Source organism: Leptosomus discolor, chromosome Z, assembly GCF_034619465.1.
Source record: "Leptosomus discolor isolate bLepDis1 chromosome Z, bLepDis1.hap2, whole genome shotgun sequence".
NCBI lineage: Eukaryota > Metazoa > Chordata > Aves > Leptosomiformes > Leptosomidae > Leptosomus > Leptosomus discolor.
The window spans coordinates 90842661-90862210 of record NC_141419.1 but is presented as its reverse complement, the minus strand read 5'-3'; the positions used below and the strand labels follow the sequence as shown (position 1 = coordinate 90862210).

Genomic DNA, 19550 nt, shown 5'->3' with positions numbered 1-19550 from the left:
TTCTCTCTGTGCCATCCACATCACTCCATGAACAAGCTCCGGATGGGCAAAGGGTGTCCCGCTCTTGGGCTCACAGAGGGTTGAACCGTGTTCCAACAGGTAAGAGCAAGCCAGCAATTAGAGATTAACATTCTGGTAGTTAATATTTTGTCCATCATAGCTGACAGGGGACTTGGGAACAGATATGTCACCTGCAGCGACAAATGAACTCACATTTTGAAGCTGACAGCTTCCCTTGCATTCCTCTCATTACTGTATACCATAGATTGTCGTTGCTTTACGGACATCTTCTCTTGAGGCACTGCTACCAGCGTGACTGGATTTAATATTACATCACAAAATGACAGGAGGAGATAGTGATATGTGTCCCCCTGCTACATACCATTTCCCATGAGGCCTAGAAAAGATCATCATACTTTATTTTACGATCAGCGGGTCACTCGTCTATATCTGCTTTGAAGCCACAGTAGACTTTTTGCCAATCGCTAGTAGAAACTAGATAAACACAGCCAAACAGTGTCATCTATCTGTGTGGTGAGTAATTATGAGGGATTCCTCTTTAAATAGATGCTCAAGTAAATATAGAAATATCATTTTACAAGCGCTGGCTCAAGAAAAGGTGTTGGGGAATCACAAAGAAGGGACACCTCACTTACATATGTACATACTTAAGTGCAAGTGTGGCCCTACTCTGTTATCAAGTACATACCTAAGGAATTTATTTCGGCTTTTATAGTCACATGTGTGCTTTCTTCAACGCACCATACTCAAGATGGGAAAGTACTTTTCTATTTCCAAAGCTCCATTCATACAAATGACCTTTTCACTGAATGTTTTCGTTCTACTATGCAACACTATTTATTTCCCAAGGAGGCTGTTGAGGGACTATTTCATATAATACATTACGAGTTTGTGGAATATGGTGGAGGGTTATAGCGCAGCTGTATGATCCTTCTATACCCTATGTGTATGTGTGTCTATTAATGATGCTGTAGCACTGAGCCCAAAGCACTGAGTGCTCTGGCTGACACAAGTTATTCTGCTCTGCCCACTTCAATCCTCCCTCCGTGTCACCGGGATGCTGTATTCAGCCTCATCTCTGCTCCTGCAACATCAGGCTGGGCTGTGGGCCGAGAGGCGGACGTTTCTCAGGGCGGCGAGGAGCCGTTTGCTACCCGTAACGCAGCAATTTAAGTATTAAGGATGGGTTAGTTTGGGAAGATCAGCTTTCAGTGATCAGAACTCAATTAACTGCTGGAAAAGGGAAGGAGAAATCAGGAAGTGGAAGCGATGGGGAAGCAAAAAGGGTTTCAAATGCCTCTGTCATCGTCTGCGGATCAGACAAGTGGCTCGTGACTCCCGTTGATGCCTGCCAGCGTAACACCACGTCGGCTCACCCAGCCAGCTGAGTTCTACTGAAAGATTTACCGCCCAGACAAATGATGGAAATAGTGGTGTATAGGGAACGGGCAGACATGCAAGAGAGAGTAGGGCACAGAGAACTGGTGCCAGGTGGGAAACCAGGGCACCCAAATCTGGAGAAAGCGGGGAACAGGTCCCTGCCATGGGGAAGTGAACAGATGCATTTAGAGTGTCTGGGGTTTGAGCATTGACTGTCATTGTGTTTCTACCACTTGTTCTTCTTCCCTTTCCCTCCGCAGCTCAGTCCTTTCAACCTCCACACACTCATGGCCGCTCTATTCCTAACGGTAAAACTCTTGAATCAGAAGGAAGAAAAATGCAGACCTCTTGTAATATTGCTGCCATTGCATGAAAATAAGTTGGCAGGGAGGCCAGGAGTCAGGATTCTTGGGACTCGCAGCCACACAGAGGGAGGCAGCAATAGGACCTGGGCTTCTGCAACAGGTTGTCCCTACTCCTCCAGTGCTTGGTGGCTCTGAGCTCAGCAGGATTCCATGGCGAAACACCATATAATTGTTTCCTTTCTATCCAATGGGGCTGTGCCGTTACTTTTTTAGAGAAACAGCTGCTTTCTGACTGCCTGGCAGCTGTGGCCAGGCACAGGGGCGAGGTACAGCCCAGACGGCAGCCAGCAGGTCGAGGGAGGGGATTCTGCCCCTCTGCTCCCCTCTGGTGAGACCCCCCCCTGCAGGGCTGCGTCCAGCTCTGGGGACCCCAGCACAGGAAGGACACGGAGCTGCTGGAGTGGGGCCAGAGGAGGGTCATGAAGATGCTCAGGGGCCTGGAGCAGCTCCCCTGTGAGGACAGGCTGAGAGAGTTGGGGGTGTTCAGCCTGGAGAAGAGAAGGCTCCGGGGAGACCTTAGAGCGGCCTTCAGTGCTGAAAGGGGCTGCAGGAGAGGTGGGGAGGGACTCTGGATCAGGGAGGGTAGGGATAGGGCGAGGGGTAACAATTTTAAACTAAAAGAGTTTAGATTCAGACTAGACAGAAGGAAGAAATGTTTTATGATGAGGCTGGTGGAGCACTGGCAGAGGCTGCCCAGAGAGGCGGTGGGTGCCCCATCCCTGGGAACATCCCAGGTCAGGCTAGACGGGGCTCTGAGCAGCCTGATCCAGTGGAAGATGTCCCTGCTCGCTGCAGGGGGTTGCACTAGATGGCCTCTGAAGGGCCCTCCCAGCCCAAACCATCCCGTGGTTCTATGAAACAGCTGCCCCCAGATGGGCAGTGGCACCATCTGCCCCCACGCTGCCGCAGACCTCCTGGGATGCAGGAGTTCATTGTGGTGCAAAGCAAGAGTCCCCTGCATCGAACTTCACCAAGCTGCAGCACATGCCTTGCCTGTGCCTTGCCCTGGTGTCTCACCTGGACCACGCAGCTCCCTGGGCATCTCCTGGGAGCAAGCAGGGTCCCACCAAGGGTGCCTCACCCACGCTGTGATGGGTGTTGAGGAGAAGGCAGAGGAATTGCCCTCTGGAGGGATTTGTCTCATCTCAGAGAACCTGAAGATATCCTAGATGACACTAAACCAGAAGTCTAACTTCCTTCTGGCCAAATTTAGGCAAGGTGAACACAATATTACAAATGGCCTGGCCAGGTAAGTACCAATAGTGACATTAATTATTTCAATCAATGTCAAATGGTCTATGAGTTAATTGAGATTTTCCTATGCAGTCTAAGGAATGGAGATGAAGTGCCTTGGAAGACGCTGGAACAGAAATACACACTGCCCTCAGGGGTGCATATAATGGCATGGGATTTCTGTACGTTACCACATTCCTTCAAAACCATGTCATCTAATGACAGACTTTCTTCTCTTTGGGGGGGGGGGGGGGGGGTGTGTGTGTGGAAATTAGCTTTGTTATACAATTTCCTCCATCTCAGCTATTTCTCATTTTAGTTTTCAGATAGGTGCACGCCATAGAATGTGTGTTAACTGTAAATAGTAAGAAAAAAAAAGTTCTGCTTTGTAGCACCTTCCTTTTGAGAGTCTTGGAGGAGTAACTGCGCATCTCTGGACTGCGAGCCGTTCGTCAGCCTGGGAGTAATAACTCAGCGAGGAACCTGTCAGTAAGCAAGGCTACAGCCTGGTAAACTGAGGCAGGGGTGAGTCACGGCTGCCGCAGGATGCGGCAAGGCGGAGCACCGGCGTCGGGCAGGGCCGGCTGAGCGTGAAGGGTGGCGGTGGCGGCGGTGGCGGCGGCTTTTCCTCAGTCCTACCCACCTGAGAGAGGAGCCCATGGGCAGGCGGCCGGTTCAGGCTGCACCGAGAGTGGCAGGGGTCTGGCGTGGGGCTGAGCAGGGCAAGCGCCATGGGAGGCAATTTTATCATAGGATAAATAAATAGGAACTAATTTTATGACTTTACTATTTATCTTGCCAAATATTTCACGTTCGTGCAACTGAAAGATGCTCTGAATTCGTGGTGGAGCTTGCGTCTTTTATCCCAGGGCTGCATCCCAATGGGTGCAGTGTGAGAGCCTCGTGGAGCAGGGGGGTGTTGTCAGTAGAATTTTGTGTGCAGGGAGGTAGCACTTAAAACAGTTCAGATGTATAGAAAACACATCCTTGCTTCTGAGAGTCTGAGTAGCCTTGTGTTCACGGTAAGTCAAAGCAATTAAGAGGGCTTTCTGGCTTTACTTAATCTAATTTACCACATTTTTCTGTAATGAATATGTTGCAAAATAGTTTGACTAGTCCAAACTAAACGAACCTTCAAATCGGTGCCAATTTACCTTACCTGCTGCTCTGCAAACTGACACGCTCACCCGTGTGAGATGGAGGAAGGTGATGCGCTTCGACTCACCAGAGGTATCAGGGCGACATCTCATGATGTTTCTAGCTTGAACCGAGAAGCTGAGGTCTTGATGTGCCTTCTTTCCCTACCCATTCAAATTTTGCATGGAATTCATGGGTTCAGTTGTTGGAGCAGAACATGAAAAGCTGGAGTTTGCAAGCATAAATGACCAGCTCTGTATGTGCTTGACATACCTATGGGTCAAATCTGCAATCAGGCTGATGTAACTGGTCCTATCAATTAAGCACATGTTGGAATGAGCGCTGCCATCTTACAACTACCTCCGTAAGCAGGACCTTGCAAGGGCCCAAACGCTGGTGGAGGAGCCCTGAGAGCCCTGAGCTCCCACTGACACCCTTTGGAGGTGAGGCTGCTCTTTGTGGGAGTCAGTATGGTCTTGAGAAACCTGCAGACTTCCTAGCACATCACCATAAAAAAAAAGAGTGTAATAGTAGTAGTAGCAGTAGTAGTAGTAGTAGTAGTAGTAGTAGTAGTAGTAGTAGTAATAATAATAATAATAATAATAATAACAACAACAACAACGTAAGGACAATAGGTGTTGGGGCTGTGAATGGGATGGTTCTTGTGAACCTCTGTTTATGGTGCCAGTGATATCACTCAGTCTGGCAGGAGGTCTGCAGCTCGGATTTCTTAAGGCCTTTTAAGAGGTGGCAATTGTCTCACTTTTGCTTTAAACACAGCGTTAATTACGTTTTTAAACAATGGCTATAAAGTCCTCCTCTAATTCTTTGTAAAGTGTTCTTCTCTGTCTCTATGTTTTGGGGGCAGGAGTGCTGCAAGGTGTTGGGGGGGGCGTTGTCGCAGTTAAGTACCATCACTAGGGCTATCGAATGAAAAAAAAAACTTTTAATTTTCCTCATTGTAGTTGATACGCTTTAATCTCAATCAAAGTTGTGCCTTTCTTTGAAGCTGAAGGCACAGTTAGCATAGGATCCATTACAGTGCACTTTCCCTCTTTGCTTCAGATCCGTTTTCTTCTCTGTTCCATCGGTGGTGTTGGGTCGTTCAACTTTGTCCCACTAAATTACACCAGCAACAACCCCCCCACCCCCTGCCCCGACCCTTTGAAATATCCTTTGGATAGTTCAGATCCAAACTTATTTTTATGTCTTTGAAAAAACAAACATTAATACATTTGGAAAATGGTGGGCCACGTTCTGCAGTCCCTAGAAGACCCATCCAGCAGCCCACAGGTATCTCAGCTGGCACAGCTGCTTTTACCTCCTCACAGAATACGTAATTTTTACCCTTAAATGAGGAGAACAAGCCTGGGCCTCCTTTGGATTAATCATTGCTATCAGATGGCATGCCTTCTTCCCTCCAGATGAAATGAATGTGCAGGTTTGGGTAACATGCTCTTGAAAATCCAATCTTTAAATTACAGTTTACTGTTAATACATCTTTTTTCTTCAATTTATGCAATTTGGATTGTGAAATCAGGGTAGTCAGTTCCTGTCCGATCCTATATTTCTTGTTTACCTGAAACTCCCTTATTTCAGATTCAAAGGAAATTTCTCATCCTGGAGGTAGTGACGATCTAGATGGAGTCCCAATTTCATTTCAGTGCCACTCTCCAGTTCTCAAGCAATTTCCATCACTTTGATATTTTAGAGAAAAAGTTTGATTCCGAGCAGGTTGGTTTCCCTGGAACGAAGCCATGTGGAAGACTGCCATGAAAGCATTTTTGTTGGGTTTAATAGTTGTAAAAAGCTCTTAAAAAATCCCAACCCTACACTTGGACAAATGAGAACTTTTAAATTATCTGTTTTAATACACTGGCTCTACAAATTCATGAATTATCAGGTATGAAGGGCTATTCCTACTGTCTAGACTACCCACCTCAGTAACTCAGGGCAGAAAGACTCCCTCCATCCATACAGGTTTAAACCAGCTGGAGCTCATCTTCTGAATACCACCAAAACCTCACTTCAAAATTATTATTGACAGCGCACCCAGCACAACCGGTGGTTAATGACTCTACCTGGATTGTTACCGGTGAAAAATCATGCTTTGCTTCTCGCTTGTATTCTCCTAGCAGAACATTCAGCTTTTGGCTCATCCTGTATCTTTGAGAGGCTCAAGAAACCATTATCAAAACCTTTTTTTTTTTTTCCCCATGCAGGTATTTTGTGGCCAAGTCATTGTAGACCTCTGGATAAAAGATATTACTTGCCTGCAAATGTCTTGATTTTGGAGCATCTTTCAACTGTTCGCGTGCATCTTCTCAGTTCCCCCTCAAGCCCATCATAGGGGTGTACCACGCAGAGCCCAAAATGCTGCCATAGAGAGACATAATGCTCCCATAGAAATGGAATATGAAGAAGCATCCAAAAATTTGTTATTTTAAATGAGAATTTCTCTTGGATCTGAGGACAAGAAATCTAAACCGCATTCTTTAAAGCAGACTCTCACACAACTTAGTGGCGATACTCTACACTTAAAATGCCAGTGATTTATAAAGCGCTTGCATTGCAGATGTCTGATCATTGAACAACTTTTTTATGTCAAGCTGTAGGTCGGTATGATGAACACTGATCCCAAACAACCCATCATAAACTTGCGAATTTTCTTTTTACAACGGGCCGATCCCACTCTCCGAGTGGACAAAATTCCCGTTAGCGTCAGTGGGGAATTTTCCCTCGAAAAAAGTCCGTGAAAAGCGTAGGCTGGTATCTCACCACCCGTGGGGACACAGCTAAGGCCTGAGGAAGAGAAATCAGCTCCACAATGCGTCTGTCCAGGCCACCACAATAAATACAGAAAGACACGTAAATGATGGCGAGGTTACGACCTATCCCATTAAAAAGGAAGGAACTCCAAAATTACACCCCTACCTGCTAGCAATAGGAATAACAGAAGCTGGTGGTTTTCCTCTTGCTTTGCCTGCTACTCTCCCTTCCCCTTTACAACTATTTCCTCCTGCCAAAAAAGGGGGTTGGTAGTTTTGTTTGATTTTAATGAAGGAATTGTGGGTTCCTCACACTGGTGAAGTGATCTGCCCAGCAGTGGCACCTCAGTCCCCACTTTCTGGGTAGGCAGCTGATGCTGAAGAAGGGCACATCCCTGCATTGTGGCTGCCATCTGAGCAGCCCAGCTTTCAGGGTCTGATAAATTCCCCTAAAGCTCAATACCTCTGGCCAGAAGTCAGGGATTAGCTTGATAACGTTAGGACTGAAACGCTGCTTTTTAAGTGATGGACGCTCCACCCTTCCCCTGCCCCCCTGGGCACAGGTGTTGCAATGTCCTATAGACCATGCATTCAGGGTCCAGGAGGCAGAGTGATCTGCAGATCTACACGTGGGATATGCCCTGAGGTCTGCAGGCTAATCAGGACCACCAGTTGAAACCAGAAAGTGGCTGCCTCCGCCTCTACTCTGGACCCCAGAGGTTTCAGGAGAAGGAACCGTAGGATAACAGACACTCTTATTTCCCATGCCAGCACCAGCTCTTTACATATACCCCATTATCTGGTCCAGAGCTTGCCATAGGCAACTATAGGTACAGATAACTGTAGGTAACTACAGATAAAACATTGCAGTTCATGCATCTGGCTGACATACTTACTTCAAATAGAGAGGATTTTTATTCACACCACCGAAACCAAAATGCTGAAAGGGGGATACCAGCCATATTGTCCACTTTGCTTTCTGTTTCCTTACAGAAAAAAAATCCCTTTTTGAGAGCTTACACACCAAAACAAGTCTGAAAACATGTATTTACTATTTTGGACATCTGAAACACAGAAGTGCAGGTACAATACAAATGCAGGAAGAGTTAGACATAAGGTGGTGCCTTGAGGTTGTACATTTTATATTGATATTGAGCCTCCCACTATACAGGATCCTAAGGAGCTCCACAGAGTGCACACAGATCCCAAAGGCACTGGGATGTCCGAGTTGGACTGCTAGAGGAAGAAGCCGGCCTCTTCCTCAGCATAGTATGTCCCAGCAAAGGGGATTTGCAGGCTCTCCTTTATGTATAAAGTCCAGTATTCCACCTGACTCCGATTCTCCCCTTTACGTCTCCCCTTCAACAGACCCACGTCCCCTCTGTTCAGCCAGCGGCTCCTGAACGGCGTCACGTTCTCCTGCGCTGCAATCCCCAGCTCCCGGGTCATCCCCTCCCAGACTGCCTGACCTAAATCCCTTTCCTCTCACCTCCTGGTTATAAATCCCACCAGCAACATTCAGCAGGAGCTGGGCTGAACCTCAGCCCCGCTGGTGACACGGCACTGCGCCATGGGTTATTTGGGGGACGGCGGTGTGACGTGGGTAAAGATGTGTGACACGGCTTAATGGACACCGTGTGGCTGTGAGTGACCGCCGGAGAGGCCACAAAGGGCAGGCACCGCTCCTCCTGCCCACCTCGGCTTGTGTCGCGGCTGTGGGACACTAGACCCTCTTTTGCAGCAGCACTTGCCCGCCGACACCGGCCCACGTTCGTTCTTCCCTTCCCCGCAGCACACTGGGTCCGGCCTGATCCCTGCACTGTGTATATTCCTCTTTGATGGACACCATTATGCCAGCATCTTATGTTCAAAACAGCAAATTAGGGAGACATTACACTGATTTAATACATATTTTTGTACAGAAGATTTCCTTTGTGTTGACATAACGGCGTGCAGGTAAGGAGACTGCCTTGTGTTCAACCCCTCTCTAGCTACAAAACTTAAGCAATGCAACATTTGTGGGGTCAAACCATAAAGCTAACAAAGTTTCAGCTAGCAAAATACACACATAAAGTCAGTGTGAGTGCTTCGATGAATTTTGTTTCCCACAACAGAATGAGCCCACCCCCAGAGCCAGTGCCGGTGCCTGCCATAACTCCTGATGGACCACTCGATTTGGACGGAGAAAGGAGCATTTTTCCCCGTGCGTGATAGGCACAGGCAAGAGTCCATCTCACTACGCTTTTTTTCCTTTTTCTCATTTATTCTGCCCACTTGCAGCGAATCTCTTTGCAGTGGACCTTGGAGTGGCTGATAGCACGCAGGAGCACCAGCGCAGAAGTGATGGTTTTGAGCTTGCCGTGATGGGCGAGAAGAGCGAGAGCGCGTGAGGTCCGTGCCTCCCTGTGACCTGCCGCTCAGCCCACAGCAAGGCTGCTCAGAGAAGAGTTTTCTTTGCAGACCTGAGGTCTCGTAGCTCGAACTTGCTGTGTGAGATGTGAGCTGCTGGAGCGGGTAGGAGACCTCGGGTACAGCCAAAATGGCATCCTAACCCAGACTTTGAACGTTGCTTGAGAGCTCTGCTCTGAAAATAATGCATAAAAATAGAAGCAGGGCCACAAGCTTAGCTATTCCTAATGCGCACAAAAGGATGGGAGAGTGCCAGGAGCCTGCCTGCACTGCCTCTGCCCTGCCTTCAGCCTGGGTTGTTCTCTCCTACCTCCCCCAAAACGGCTTTTCACTGCTGGTAAAAAAAAAAAAAAAGAGAGACATGCCCCCAAAAGAGCAAAGCGTGGTTGTTATTGACCCTCGCCTCGAAAGTGTATGAAGAGGGATCAGCTCTGTTTGTTTGTACCCGGTAATGATGGCAGGAAAAGGGTTCCCCCCCCCCCCCCCGAGTCTGTTTTTATCCCCTTTGTTGGAAGTGCCTTTGGTGAGTCTCACACCCTGGTGCTGTTAGCAAAACAATTAGGTTAACAGTGCCTTGGCTCCAACTGTCTGTCAAAGGCTGAACTGCAATGCAAATGAACTCGGCTTTAGCTCTTCAAAGGCAGCTGAGTTCAGGAAAGGTCCCCAGAAACGTCCATGGGAATTGAGGTCTGAGGATGGGGAGTGTGGGCTCGGTGGGATTTTACATACAGGACCTAATGTGTTTCACATGAGGGATGCGGTACGTTATACAAATACGTTATACAAATGCAGTATGTTATACAAATCCTTTTGATACTTAAAGGAGGCCAACAGGAAAGATGGGGACAGACCCCTTAGGAGGGCCTGTAGCGATGGGACAAGGAGTAATGGTTTTAGACTGAAAGAGGACAAATCCAGACTGGATACAAGGAAGAAATTATTTATGATGAAGGTGGTGGAGCACTGGCAGAGGCTGCCCAGAGAGGCGGTGGGTGCCCCATCCCTGGGAACATCCCAGGTCAGGCTGGACGGGGCTCTGAGCAGCCTGATCCAGTGGAAGATGTCCCTGCTCGCTGCAGGGGGTTGCACTAGATGGCCTCTGAAGGGCCCTCCCAGCCCAAACCAGCCTGTGATTCTGTGATTCAAACAGATTTTATGCTTCTCTTGGGTTAGCAGCAACACTGGTACGTTTAGGGACAGGTTTCTGGTCCAGGCTGACATTTACCTGCCCATAAGCAGTGCCACCTGCAGCAGCACTCTCTGCGGGTATCACCCCCCTTTCAGAGCATCGCTGCGACCCAGGTACCATGCCCATTTTTATCAGCTTCATTATGCTTATTTCTGTGTTTTCCATATGGGCACATACATATGGTCTGTTTAAACAAGTTTGCAGGGTTAATTAGGAAACAGTTCTTTATCAGTTATTTAATATTTAGTGCTTCTGGAGTAATTTTCACCTGCAGAGATCACAAAGACAGGCAAGCACTGCTGGCCCCGCTCTACAGGCGGGCAGCCAGAGGTGCCAAAGCCCAGGTCCCTAATCACGGGGAAAGGGATGTGCCCAAGGTCACCTGGCAAGCCTATGGCAGGGCCAAAAAAAGAATACTGTTAACTCCTGGACACCATTCCTGTTCTGTATCCCTTCACAGCGAACACCACGTTACGCTTTTTGTCACTCCGTTCACAACAATAAAGTAATCGCCATCTCACTTGGGGGAAAAACCCCTAAAGACATCAATTTATAACAGCCTGGAAAGTTTTCAAAATTTAAAAAGTATAATGCATGTATTAATGGGCATGTCCGGTGTAACTTTCATCAGCAGATGCAGGAATGAGAAGGAACTCTTTTTTTTTTTTTTTTTTTTCATTGTCAATTTAGCATATGCATCACAGTGGAAAAGGGCTTGAGGTTCTCCAAGGAAACGAGGAAATCGGCCTCAGTGTACATGAGGTCACTCCGGAGGCTGGTCAACAAGACATTTAAACTAAAAAAATGTCATCAAATTGCCATTTTTCAGGGTGCAGAAAGTGACTGTTTTAAAAGCAACGGCATTTTCTGGCGAGTGCAGCAGACCCAGCCGCTGATGCTGTTCTGCTTTGGCACCCTCCTCTGTGACCCCAAGGCCAGAGGGCTGCACCCTGGGCACAGTGCAGCTCACCCAACCTCTGAAACGGCTTCAGCTCCAGCATCAGCAGCTGCAGAATTTGATGGGACATTTAATGGGCAGCTTACAAAGAATCCATCCCCTTCTTCGGACTCTGATTTAATAACAAACCTGCCCCAATTTTTGTGTTTTTTTCAGATGCCAGGAAATAATGTTCTTCCCCGCCTCAATTTTTTCATGCTATGCATCACGAAGCAGATTTGGGGCCTAGGCTGGTATAGTCACATTAATATTTAATAAGGCTGCCCCAAAATCTAGCCCCTTCTAGATCTAGATTCAGCAAATACCGTGAGCGATTCCAGGCCTGCCAGGAGTCTCCCTGGCCTGCTCACGTGAATATTTACAAGACTGGGCTCTAATCCCTGCACCAAAGGCAGGCGTCCGGGATGGACAACGCTGGGAACACGCTGCCTGCACGGCGTGTCCGTTCTGTTGTCCGCCCCGCCGGCATTTTATGGCTGGTGTCGCGGGGGCAATTGTTTTAAAATCGGATTTGCTTATAGCAGCCACGATTTAAGAGCCTCGGCTTCTGCTTCCAACGCGGTAACTGACTTACCCAGTGACCTTAAGCAACTTATCCGCCCGCGCTTATTATATGATAAAAAAAGGAGATGCTCACCGGCGGGAGTGCGGGCGGGATGGGGACCTCTGGGGACTCCTCCTGCCCTCCAAATCCTGGTCCCAAGCAGCCCTCGCCGGCCTTCCCAGCACCCCTGCGGCTCGCAGCAGGGCTGCACCAGCCGCACAGCCTCTTGGTGGCTCAGTTTCCCCATCCTCGGCGGGTTCTCGCTGGAACGGGGGATCCGCAGAGTACCCCGGGCGCCAGAAATGATCACCCATCACAAGAACAGGGGCAGCGCTACGCGCTCCTCAGTCCCGCTCCTCATTTTGGGAGAAGCGGGGTTATACTTACCCTCTAAGAAACTCATTCCCTTCCTTTGGCGACAGGTGCTGTGAAAATGCGATGTATTATTAGCATCATTTTATGTGTTATTAGCAGCATTTTTGTGCCGTGCCCTCTTTCAATGCCCAGAACCACACATAGATCATTTTTTTAAATTTATTTTTTATTTTTTACGGCTGAGTCGGCTTTAATACTTCAATACTTACAGCACACCCAGGCTTCGGGGGCTCCCCCATGCTGTTCCCAAAGGGCGGTGCTGGGGGGGGGGGAGTGGGGGTGGGTGGGAACGGGACGATAGCAGCCGCTCCGCACCCTCGCAGCGCTCACGGCGGGAGGGGGCTCCCCCGGTCCCCGGGGCTGGGGGGGGGGGGGGGGGGGGGGGGGGCAGCACCCCCGGGTGGAGGGGTCGGGGGGGCGGTTTCGGGGGGGGACACGGACGACCCGCAACCTTTCAGCAACCCGAGCCGCCGCTTGCGCAAGGCGGCTTGAGATAAATATAATATATATATATATATATATTTTTTTTTTTTTTTTTTTTTTCCCGGAGCGACACGGTGTCTAGACACCCACGTGATGGGGCCGGGGCCGGGCCGGGCCGGGCCGCTGCGCACTGCGATCCGCCGCCGGGGCGGGGGGGAGCGGAGGGAGCGGCGGGGGCGGGCGAGGAGGGGGGGGGCGGGGTGGGGGGGGGGTGGGGGGAGGCGGGAGCGGGCGCGGCCGAGCGCGCAGGAACCGCACCGCTACCGGCTTCGCTCCCCGCCGCCGCGCCCGGCTCCGCCGCCGGGGCTGCTCCCCCCCCCCCCTCCCCAAACCGCAAGCAAGGGAAAAACGGAGGCGCTGGTGCGGGGAGGAAGGTTCATTGCAGCGAGCGGAGGGAAGGAGGGGGGGGGGGGGGGAAGGAAAAAAAAGAAAAAAAAAACCACCAACCAACCAACCAACCCAAGAAAGGAGGAGGAGGGGAAGGAAGGAGGAGGAATATAAAAAAAAAAAAAAAAAAAAAAAAAAAAAAAAGGCACGGAGGCAGACGCGCCGGCAGCACGGAGAGGGTCGCCGGCGGGTTGTCCCCGCACCCATGTAAGCACCGGCGGGGAGAGGCGGCGGCCCCGGCGCGGAGGGGCGCGGACAGGCGCGGAGGGGCGGGCAGCGCGGCTTTCCCCCGCCGGCTGCACGCTTCTGGGGAAGGAGGGGACACAGCCCCACTTTTTTTTTTTTTTTTTTTTTTTTCCCCTTTCTTTCTCAGCAGCCGGATCAAGACTCCGTGTGTGCGCGAGTGTGGATTAAAACCTTTGGGAAGAAGGAGGAAGAAAAACAAAAACAATCACACATAAAAAAAACCCATCCTCGAACCCCGCATCAGGACGACCTGGGCTTTCAAAAGGGATACAACACTCTGGATGCGCTTGTTCTTCTCTTTTGTGACAGATGCTTGAACCGGTTCCGACGTCGAAATCTTAGGGTTGGTGTTTTAGGTGTTTTTTTTTTTTTAACATTTTTTTAATTATTTTTTTTTATAGACATCCTTTCGGCTTGCTTTTTGATTTTTATCTTTTGATTCTGCCCTGCGACGCATCAACCCGGGCTCTCCCCCCCGTCCCGCCGTCCCCCCCCGTCCCCGTCCCCCCCCCCCGCCGCCCAGCACTGGCGGGTTGATGGGAGCTGCGGCCCCCGGGAGGCCGAGGATCCCCCGCGGCTCCAGCCGCGCTCCGCAGCCGCGCAGGGCGGCGCGGCGCCGGCAGGCTCAACCCGCCTTCCCCAGCGCGATGCTGTAAGACGGGCTTTTTTATTTTTCTTCCCTCGGCAAACCCAAAGCGAACAGCACTCCTCGCCCTCTCCACCACCCACCCCCTCCGCGCTTTTTTTTTTTTTTTTCAATTTTATTTTTTTTTAATTTTTTTTTTTTTTTTCGCTTTTCGCAGCGGGCAGAGGCGCGGGCCGGCGCAGCCCCCCGCGGGAGGCGGCGGGACCCGCGGCCCCAAGCGCGGAGACTGGCGCATGCCACAGCCCGCCTCGGCCCCGCCGCCGCCGCCTTCCCCCCGCCGCCCGCCGCCGCCCGCCGCTGCCCGCCGCCGCCGCCGCGTCTCGGCTCCCGGCCCCTTCATGCGCGGCGGACGACATGCCCGTTTTGTAGCCGGGGTCCCCTCCTCTCGTCCCGCATGTTCAGGACCAAACGCTCGGTGCTCGTTCGGCGGCTTTGGAGGAGCCGTGCGCCCGGCGGCGAGGAGGAGGAGGAGGCGGCGGCGGGCGGCGAACCCGGCGCGGCGGCGGCGGCCGAGGCCCGTTCGCATGTTGGCGGCGGGGGGCGCGGGTGTTGCCCCGGCGGCAAGGCGGGCCGCGGAGGTCGGGCGTCCGCGGGCGCGGAGGCGGAACTGAAGGCGCTGACCCACGCCGTGCTGAAGCGGTTGAAGGAGCGGCAGCTGGAGGGGTTGCTGCACGCCGTGGAGTCCCGCGGCGGGGCGCGGACCCCGTGCCTGCTGCTGCCCGCCAAGGCCGACTCCCGCTTGGGCCAGCACTGGTACCCGTTACCGGTGCTGCTCTGCAAGGTGTTCCGCTGGCCCGACCTCCGCCACTGCTCCGAAGTGAAGCGGTTATGTTGCTGTGAATCCTACGGCAAGGCTCACCCCGAGCTCGTCTGCTGCAACCCGCACCACCTCAGCCGGCTCTGCGAGCTAGGTAGGCGGCGGGGGAAGGGGGGGTGGGGGGGGGGAGTAGAGCCGGGGGGGGTGGGGGCCGCGGTGGGGTTGGGGGATGCACCCCCGCTCGGCTCCCTGCGCGCTTGAACTTTTTAATTTATTTTTTTTTTCCCCCCCGAAAAAAACCAAACCAAACCCTTCAAACTTTGCAGCGCCGTGTTGTATGTATTTTTAAAATTTTTTTTATTTTTTTTTTTTTTTGTTTAGGGGAGGGGGGTGTCACCCCCCCCCCCCACCCCCCCCCGCTTGAACTTTTTTATTTATTTATTTTCCCCCCCCGAAAAAAAGCCAAACCAAACCCTTCAAACTTTGCAGCGCCGCCGCGTTGTATGCATTATTTTATTTTATTTTATTTTATTTTTTTTTAAGGGAGGGGGTGTGACACCCCCGCACCCCCACCCCCCACCCCCCCCTCCCGGAGGGGAGTAGGGGAGGGGGGGTCGTCCGGCGCTGCCTCCCCGCGCGGTGCCGGGGGATTAGGGGCCGCCTGGCGCGGCCGGTCGGCCCCGGCGCTGCCGCGGCTCCGCCGAGCCAAGGAGGCCCCGATCAGACAGCCCGAGCGGCAGATAGCAGGGAGACTGGCGCCAGACGGCCCCTTTTGTTTATCTGACAGCTAAATATCAAGGCAATCACCGCCTCGCTGCCCTGCCTCCAACCCCCAGAGCTAAGACAAACAGTTTTGCTAAAAGAATGCCACTGTTATCATAAGTTCCTATCTTTTTTTTTTTTCTTTTTTTTTTTTTTTTTTCTTTCTCATGGCTCTGCCTTTATTTTCTCTGTACTTTTCTAATTCCAGAGTCTCCCCCTCCACCCTACTCCAGATATCCAATGGATTTTCTCAAACCAACTGGTAAGTGGACTTTTTCCATGCAGACTGCAGATTAAAAAAAAAAAAAAAAAAAAAAAAAAAAAAAAGGGAGAACAGCCCCTTTCTCAGGAGGGGGGGAAACGTCTCCTGCCTTTTGTCATGCCGCGGTGCATTTCGCTTTTGGGCTGGTGGCATGCTTCTCTGCCTTCTGATACCCCTGGAAGAATTAACATGCGATTTATCTGTGCGGAAAGTAGGGTTTTAAAACTCTGGCAGGAAACTTTAGGAGGGATTTCACAGTGCAGCGCAGGCCTTTGCTGCTCGAGTCACTTGGAAAGCCAGGAAAAACGTGGGCTCCAGTTGTAAATGGCAATGCTCCCGCACCCCTGGGTGAATTTGTAGGGATTTAGGTTGAGATCCAGCACGGCTCGGGTTAGCATCTCCCTGATGGCTGGGAATCTCATTGAACCTTGACAAATGGAGTTGGTAGAAATCTTTCTGTGTTTTAAAGGAGCCTAATCCCACCTTGTCAGGTTGAAAAAATTAGGAAAGGGGGTTGAAAAGTTGGAGGGTTTTTTTTTTTTTTTTTTTTTTTTTTGAGCACCGCTCTGCATGCCTGTTGCTTGTAATTGAATGTCAGGGTGCCAGGGGAGAAGCCCATTTGAGGCTGGCACCAGCTCTCTTGCGGTTGTCTGCATAAACTCTTGGTTGGCAGCGAGCTCGCCGGGTGTGAGATAAATCGGGATGGAAGACGGAGGAGAGGTGGAGGGGGAGAATCGGAAACTGGGGGGGGTGCTTGGAGGGGGAGCAGCTCCTGGCTCCCCGAGGGTTAGTGGTTCTGGAGAGTTGACTGGAGCACGGTGGTCTCTGTGGTCAGTGTCCCTCGGTCACAGCAGGCAGGAGGGGCACAGCGGCGCAGGGAGGCAATGATAGATGTTATTTCCAAAGACAACTATCAGGTCCCTTTTTTTTTTTTTTTTGGCCAGTGGAGTAGTTTCTGTGAAATATTCTCTGGACTAAAAACCCCAAACTTGAGGGTTTTTTCAGACATGTGGGGTACTCTTGTGGGGTCCCGTCCTGCCCACCCTACTCCCTCAGAGGCTGGGTTGTTGTTTTCCCCCTCTGCAAACTCTTAAGAAAGACTAATGAGCCTTTCTATGCCTTGTGGAAATAAGCAAAGCTGTTTAACAAACAATCGGGTTGCAAAGCATGAAATATTTTGCCTCAGCATGAAAGAACAGGGGATAAAAGCTCACGAATGAAAGAAGAATATTGGGAGGAGGTTCAACATCCCGAGCACGCCCTGGGATGCAGAAGGGTCCTTCCATAATAGATTGTGAGGGTCTGCCGGCGCGCAGAATTTTGTGGGTTTGGGTGAGATTGGCGTCGTTTCGACTGTGTCCCTGCTGGGGAATGCTCCCCTAAAACTTTGTATTTCTGCCTTTATTGCTTTTCTTTCTGCCTGGCCATGATGCTGGCATGGGATGCAAAGGGATTTGGAGCTGGAGGAGAGAAGGGTTAAAGCTTGCCTTCGGTTTCCTGTAAAGATGTTAGGATAAATCTATTAGCAGGGTTTAAACATCCAATCTGCCTCTGCCAGGACCTCATTTTCGGTTAGCAGAGTGATATATTTATTCATTAGCAAGTGTTGACATAAGGTAGCAAAATGTGTGTAAACAGAAAAGCCGCAGAACATGAATGTGCCATTTCGAAAGGAAAAGTTATTCCTATCGGCCAATAGGAAGTGATTAACGCTGCCCATCGGAAACGCAGAAACAACTGGGTTACTCACCAAAAAGTCCTCCTTTTTTTTCCCTTTTTAAAAGAAAAATCCGTTTGGCAGCTGAACTCTGACTAACGGGGCCGCGACAGGCACAAGTGGAGCCTGGGAGTCTGTTGTTGCAGGTGGGTTTTGCAAGCTCAGGGTTTCTTGGCGTTTCCTCTGCGGAGGGACCGAGGGTTTCCCGTCCCAGCGTCGGTGCCGTCTCTTGCGGCCATTTCCGAGCTGGGTATTGAGGATTGCTCGCCCTGGGCTCGCTAGAGGGAAGAGGGGCAGTAGATGACGATGGGAAGGTGCGAAGCCTTTTACCTGGCTGATGCGCATGGGGCGTCTTGTCTCCTGGGACCTTGGGTGGGAACAGTCCCTCCGTTTAGGCTCGGGCAACTGCATCTGCTAATGGAGCTGGGGACTGCATCCAGCAGGAAACTTTTCCATCAGATGTGATAGTGGTCATAAAAATAGTTAAGCATTTAGTGCTGCGTCTTGTAAGTGCTTCATATGGTCAAACAGACAGGAATATCTGGACCAGCATGGTCTCTGTGCCCGTGATCGTGGAATCACAGACTGGTTTGGGCTGGGAGGGCCCTTCAGAGGCCATCTAGTCCAACTCCCTGCAGCGAGCAGGGACATCTTCCACTGGATCAGGTTGCTCAGAGCCCCGTCCAGCCTGACCTGGGATGTTCCCAGGGATGGGACACCCACCACCTCTCTGGGCAGCCTGTGCCAGTGGTTCACCACCCTCATCATAAAGAATTGTGTCCTTCTACCTAGTCTGACTCTCCTCTCTTTTAGTTTAAAACCATTATGATGAGAGTTACATTATGGGTTTTTTTGAGGTGATGAAGAGTGTAGGACAGTGTTGCTGGCTGGAGGAAAGCAGGGAGCTGGGGGGGTCTGCTGCAGGCAGTGAAATCTCACATCAGTCTGTGTGTTGGTAGGGTAGATCTGGTGTTCATATACTTGCTGCAGAGTGGAAAGATCTGCCCTTGACAGCTGGGTAACCTGCAGGAAGGCTGTAGGTCCAGGCTGCCTGGTTCATCAAGGAGAGGACTTTCCCCCCTCCTTACATGGGACAGTTGTAGGGGCGGGTGGCGGTGGCTTGCACGGAGCCAGGCTCACCCTGAGATCCTGGAGGCATGTGGGCGCTCAGCATCCCCGATGTCTCTGCAGGAGCTGCCACTTGTGGCTGTGTTGGAAGCAAGGTGAATAGTGGTGCCCTAGAATAACTCAAGCAGATATTTTGACCCGTCGTTAAGTGGGACAAGGGCTGCAAGTGGCTATGTCCATTGTGCTCCTGGGTGGCTGGTCGTGGTGGTGCTGGAGTATGAGAGTGCAGGAAGCCCGCTGAAGTGCTGCTGCAGAGCCGAATGCCCTCCTGTGGCATCCTTTTTCGGGGGAGTCGGAGGTTTGGCAGCTTCCAGGAGCTGTTTGGCACCTTGCGAGGTTGGGCTGGTGGCCACCAGGAATAATTGTACGTCTCTGCGCTGGCTTTATATTGCAGGAAGACAGTTTTGGGAGGCGATTTCATGTGTAGTGGGCTTGGGTAAACCTCTGATCCTACGGCCTCTGCAGTGCTGAAGATAAAATGAGCCCGGGTACCCCTTCCTAGTGAGAGCCCTTGGCAGATCCGTGGGCGATGGGAAAAACGCAAGGATGAAACTAGCCACATATAGGGCAGAGAGCCCGGGAGGGTCCTACCTTTGGGCTTATCCCACGCCTGACCATCATGCTTGGCCTAGTGTCGAGGTGCATCAGCTCTGTGTCCTCTAAAGAGACTTCAGAGGGTGATTAATTGGTGACGGGAACTGGCTTTTGGGTGATGGGACATGGGAAGGGAGCTGACAGTGGTAAAGAAGTCGTGAAAGTGCATCACCCTATTGCTAGGGTTCT

At 51.0% G+C, this 19550-nt stretch overlaps 1 protein-coding gene across 2 annotated transcripts in view; it reads left to right on the top strand.

Annotated features, from left to right (window-relative positions):
- The first annotated feature begins 14535 nt into the window (after nt 1-14535).
- Nucleotides 14536-19550, top strand: part of SMAD7 (SMAD family member 7) — a 28942-nt gene continuing 23927 nt past the window's right edge. For both annotated transcript variants that reach the window (XM_086479161.1, XM_086479160.1), the window contains exons 1-2: nt 14536-15052; nt 15869-15922. In XM_086479161.1, coding sequence (XP_086335287.1) covers nt 14536-15052; nt 15869-15922 — 571 coding nt within the window. The remainder of the gene's footprint in view (nt 15053-15868; nt 15923-19550) is intronic.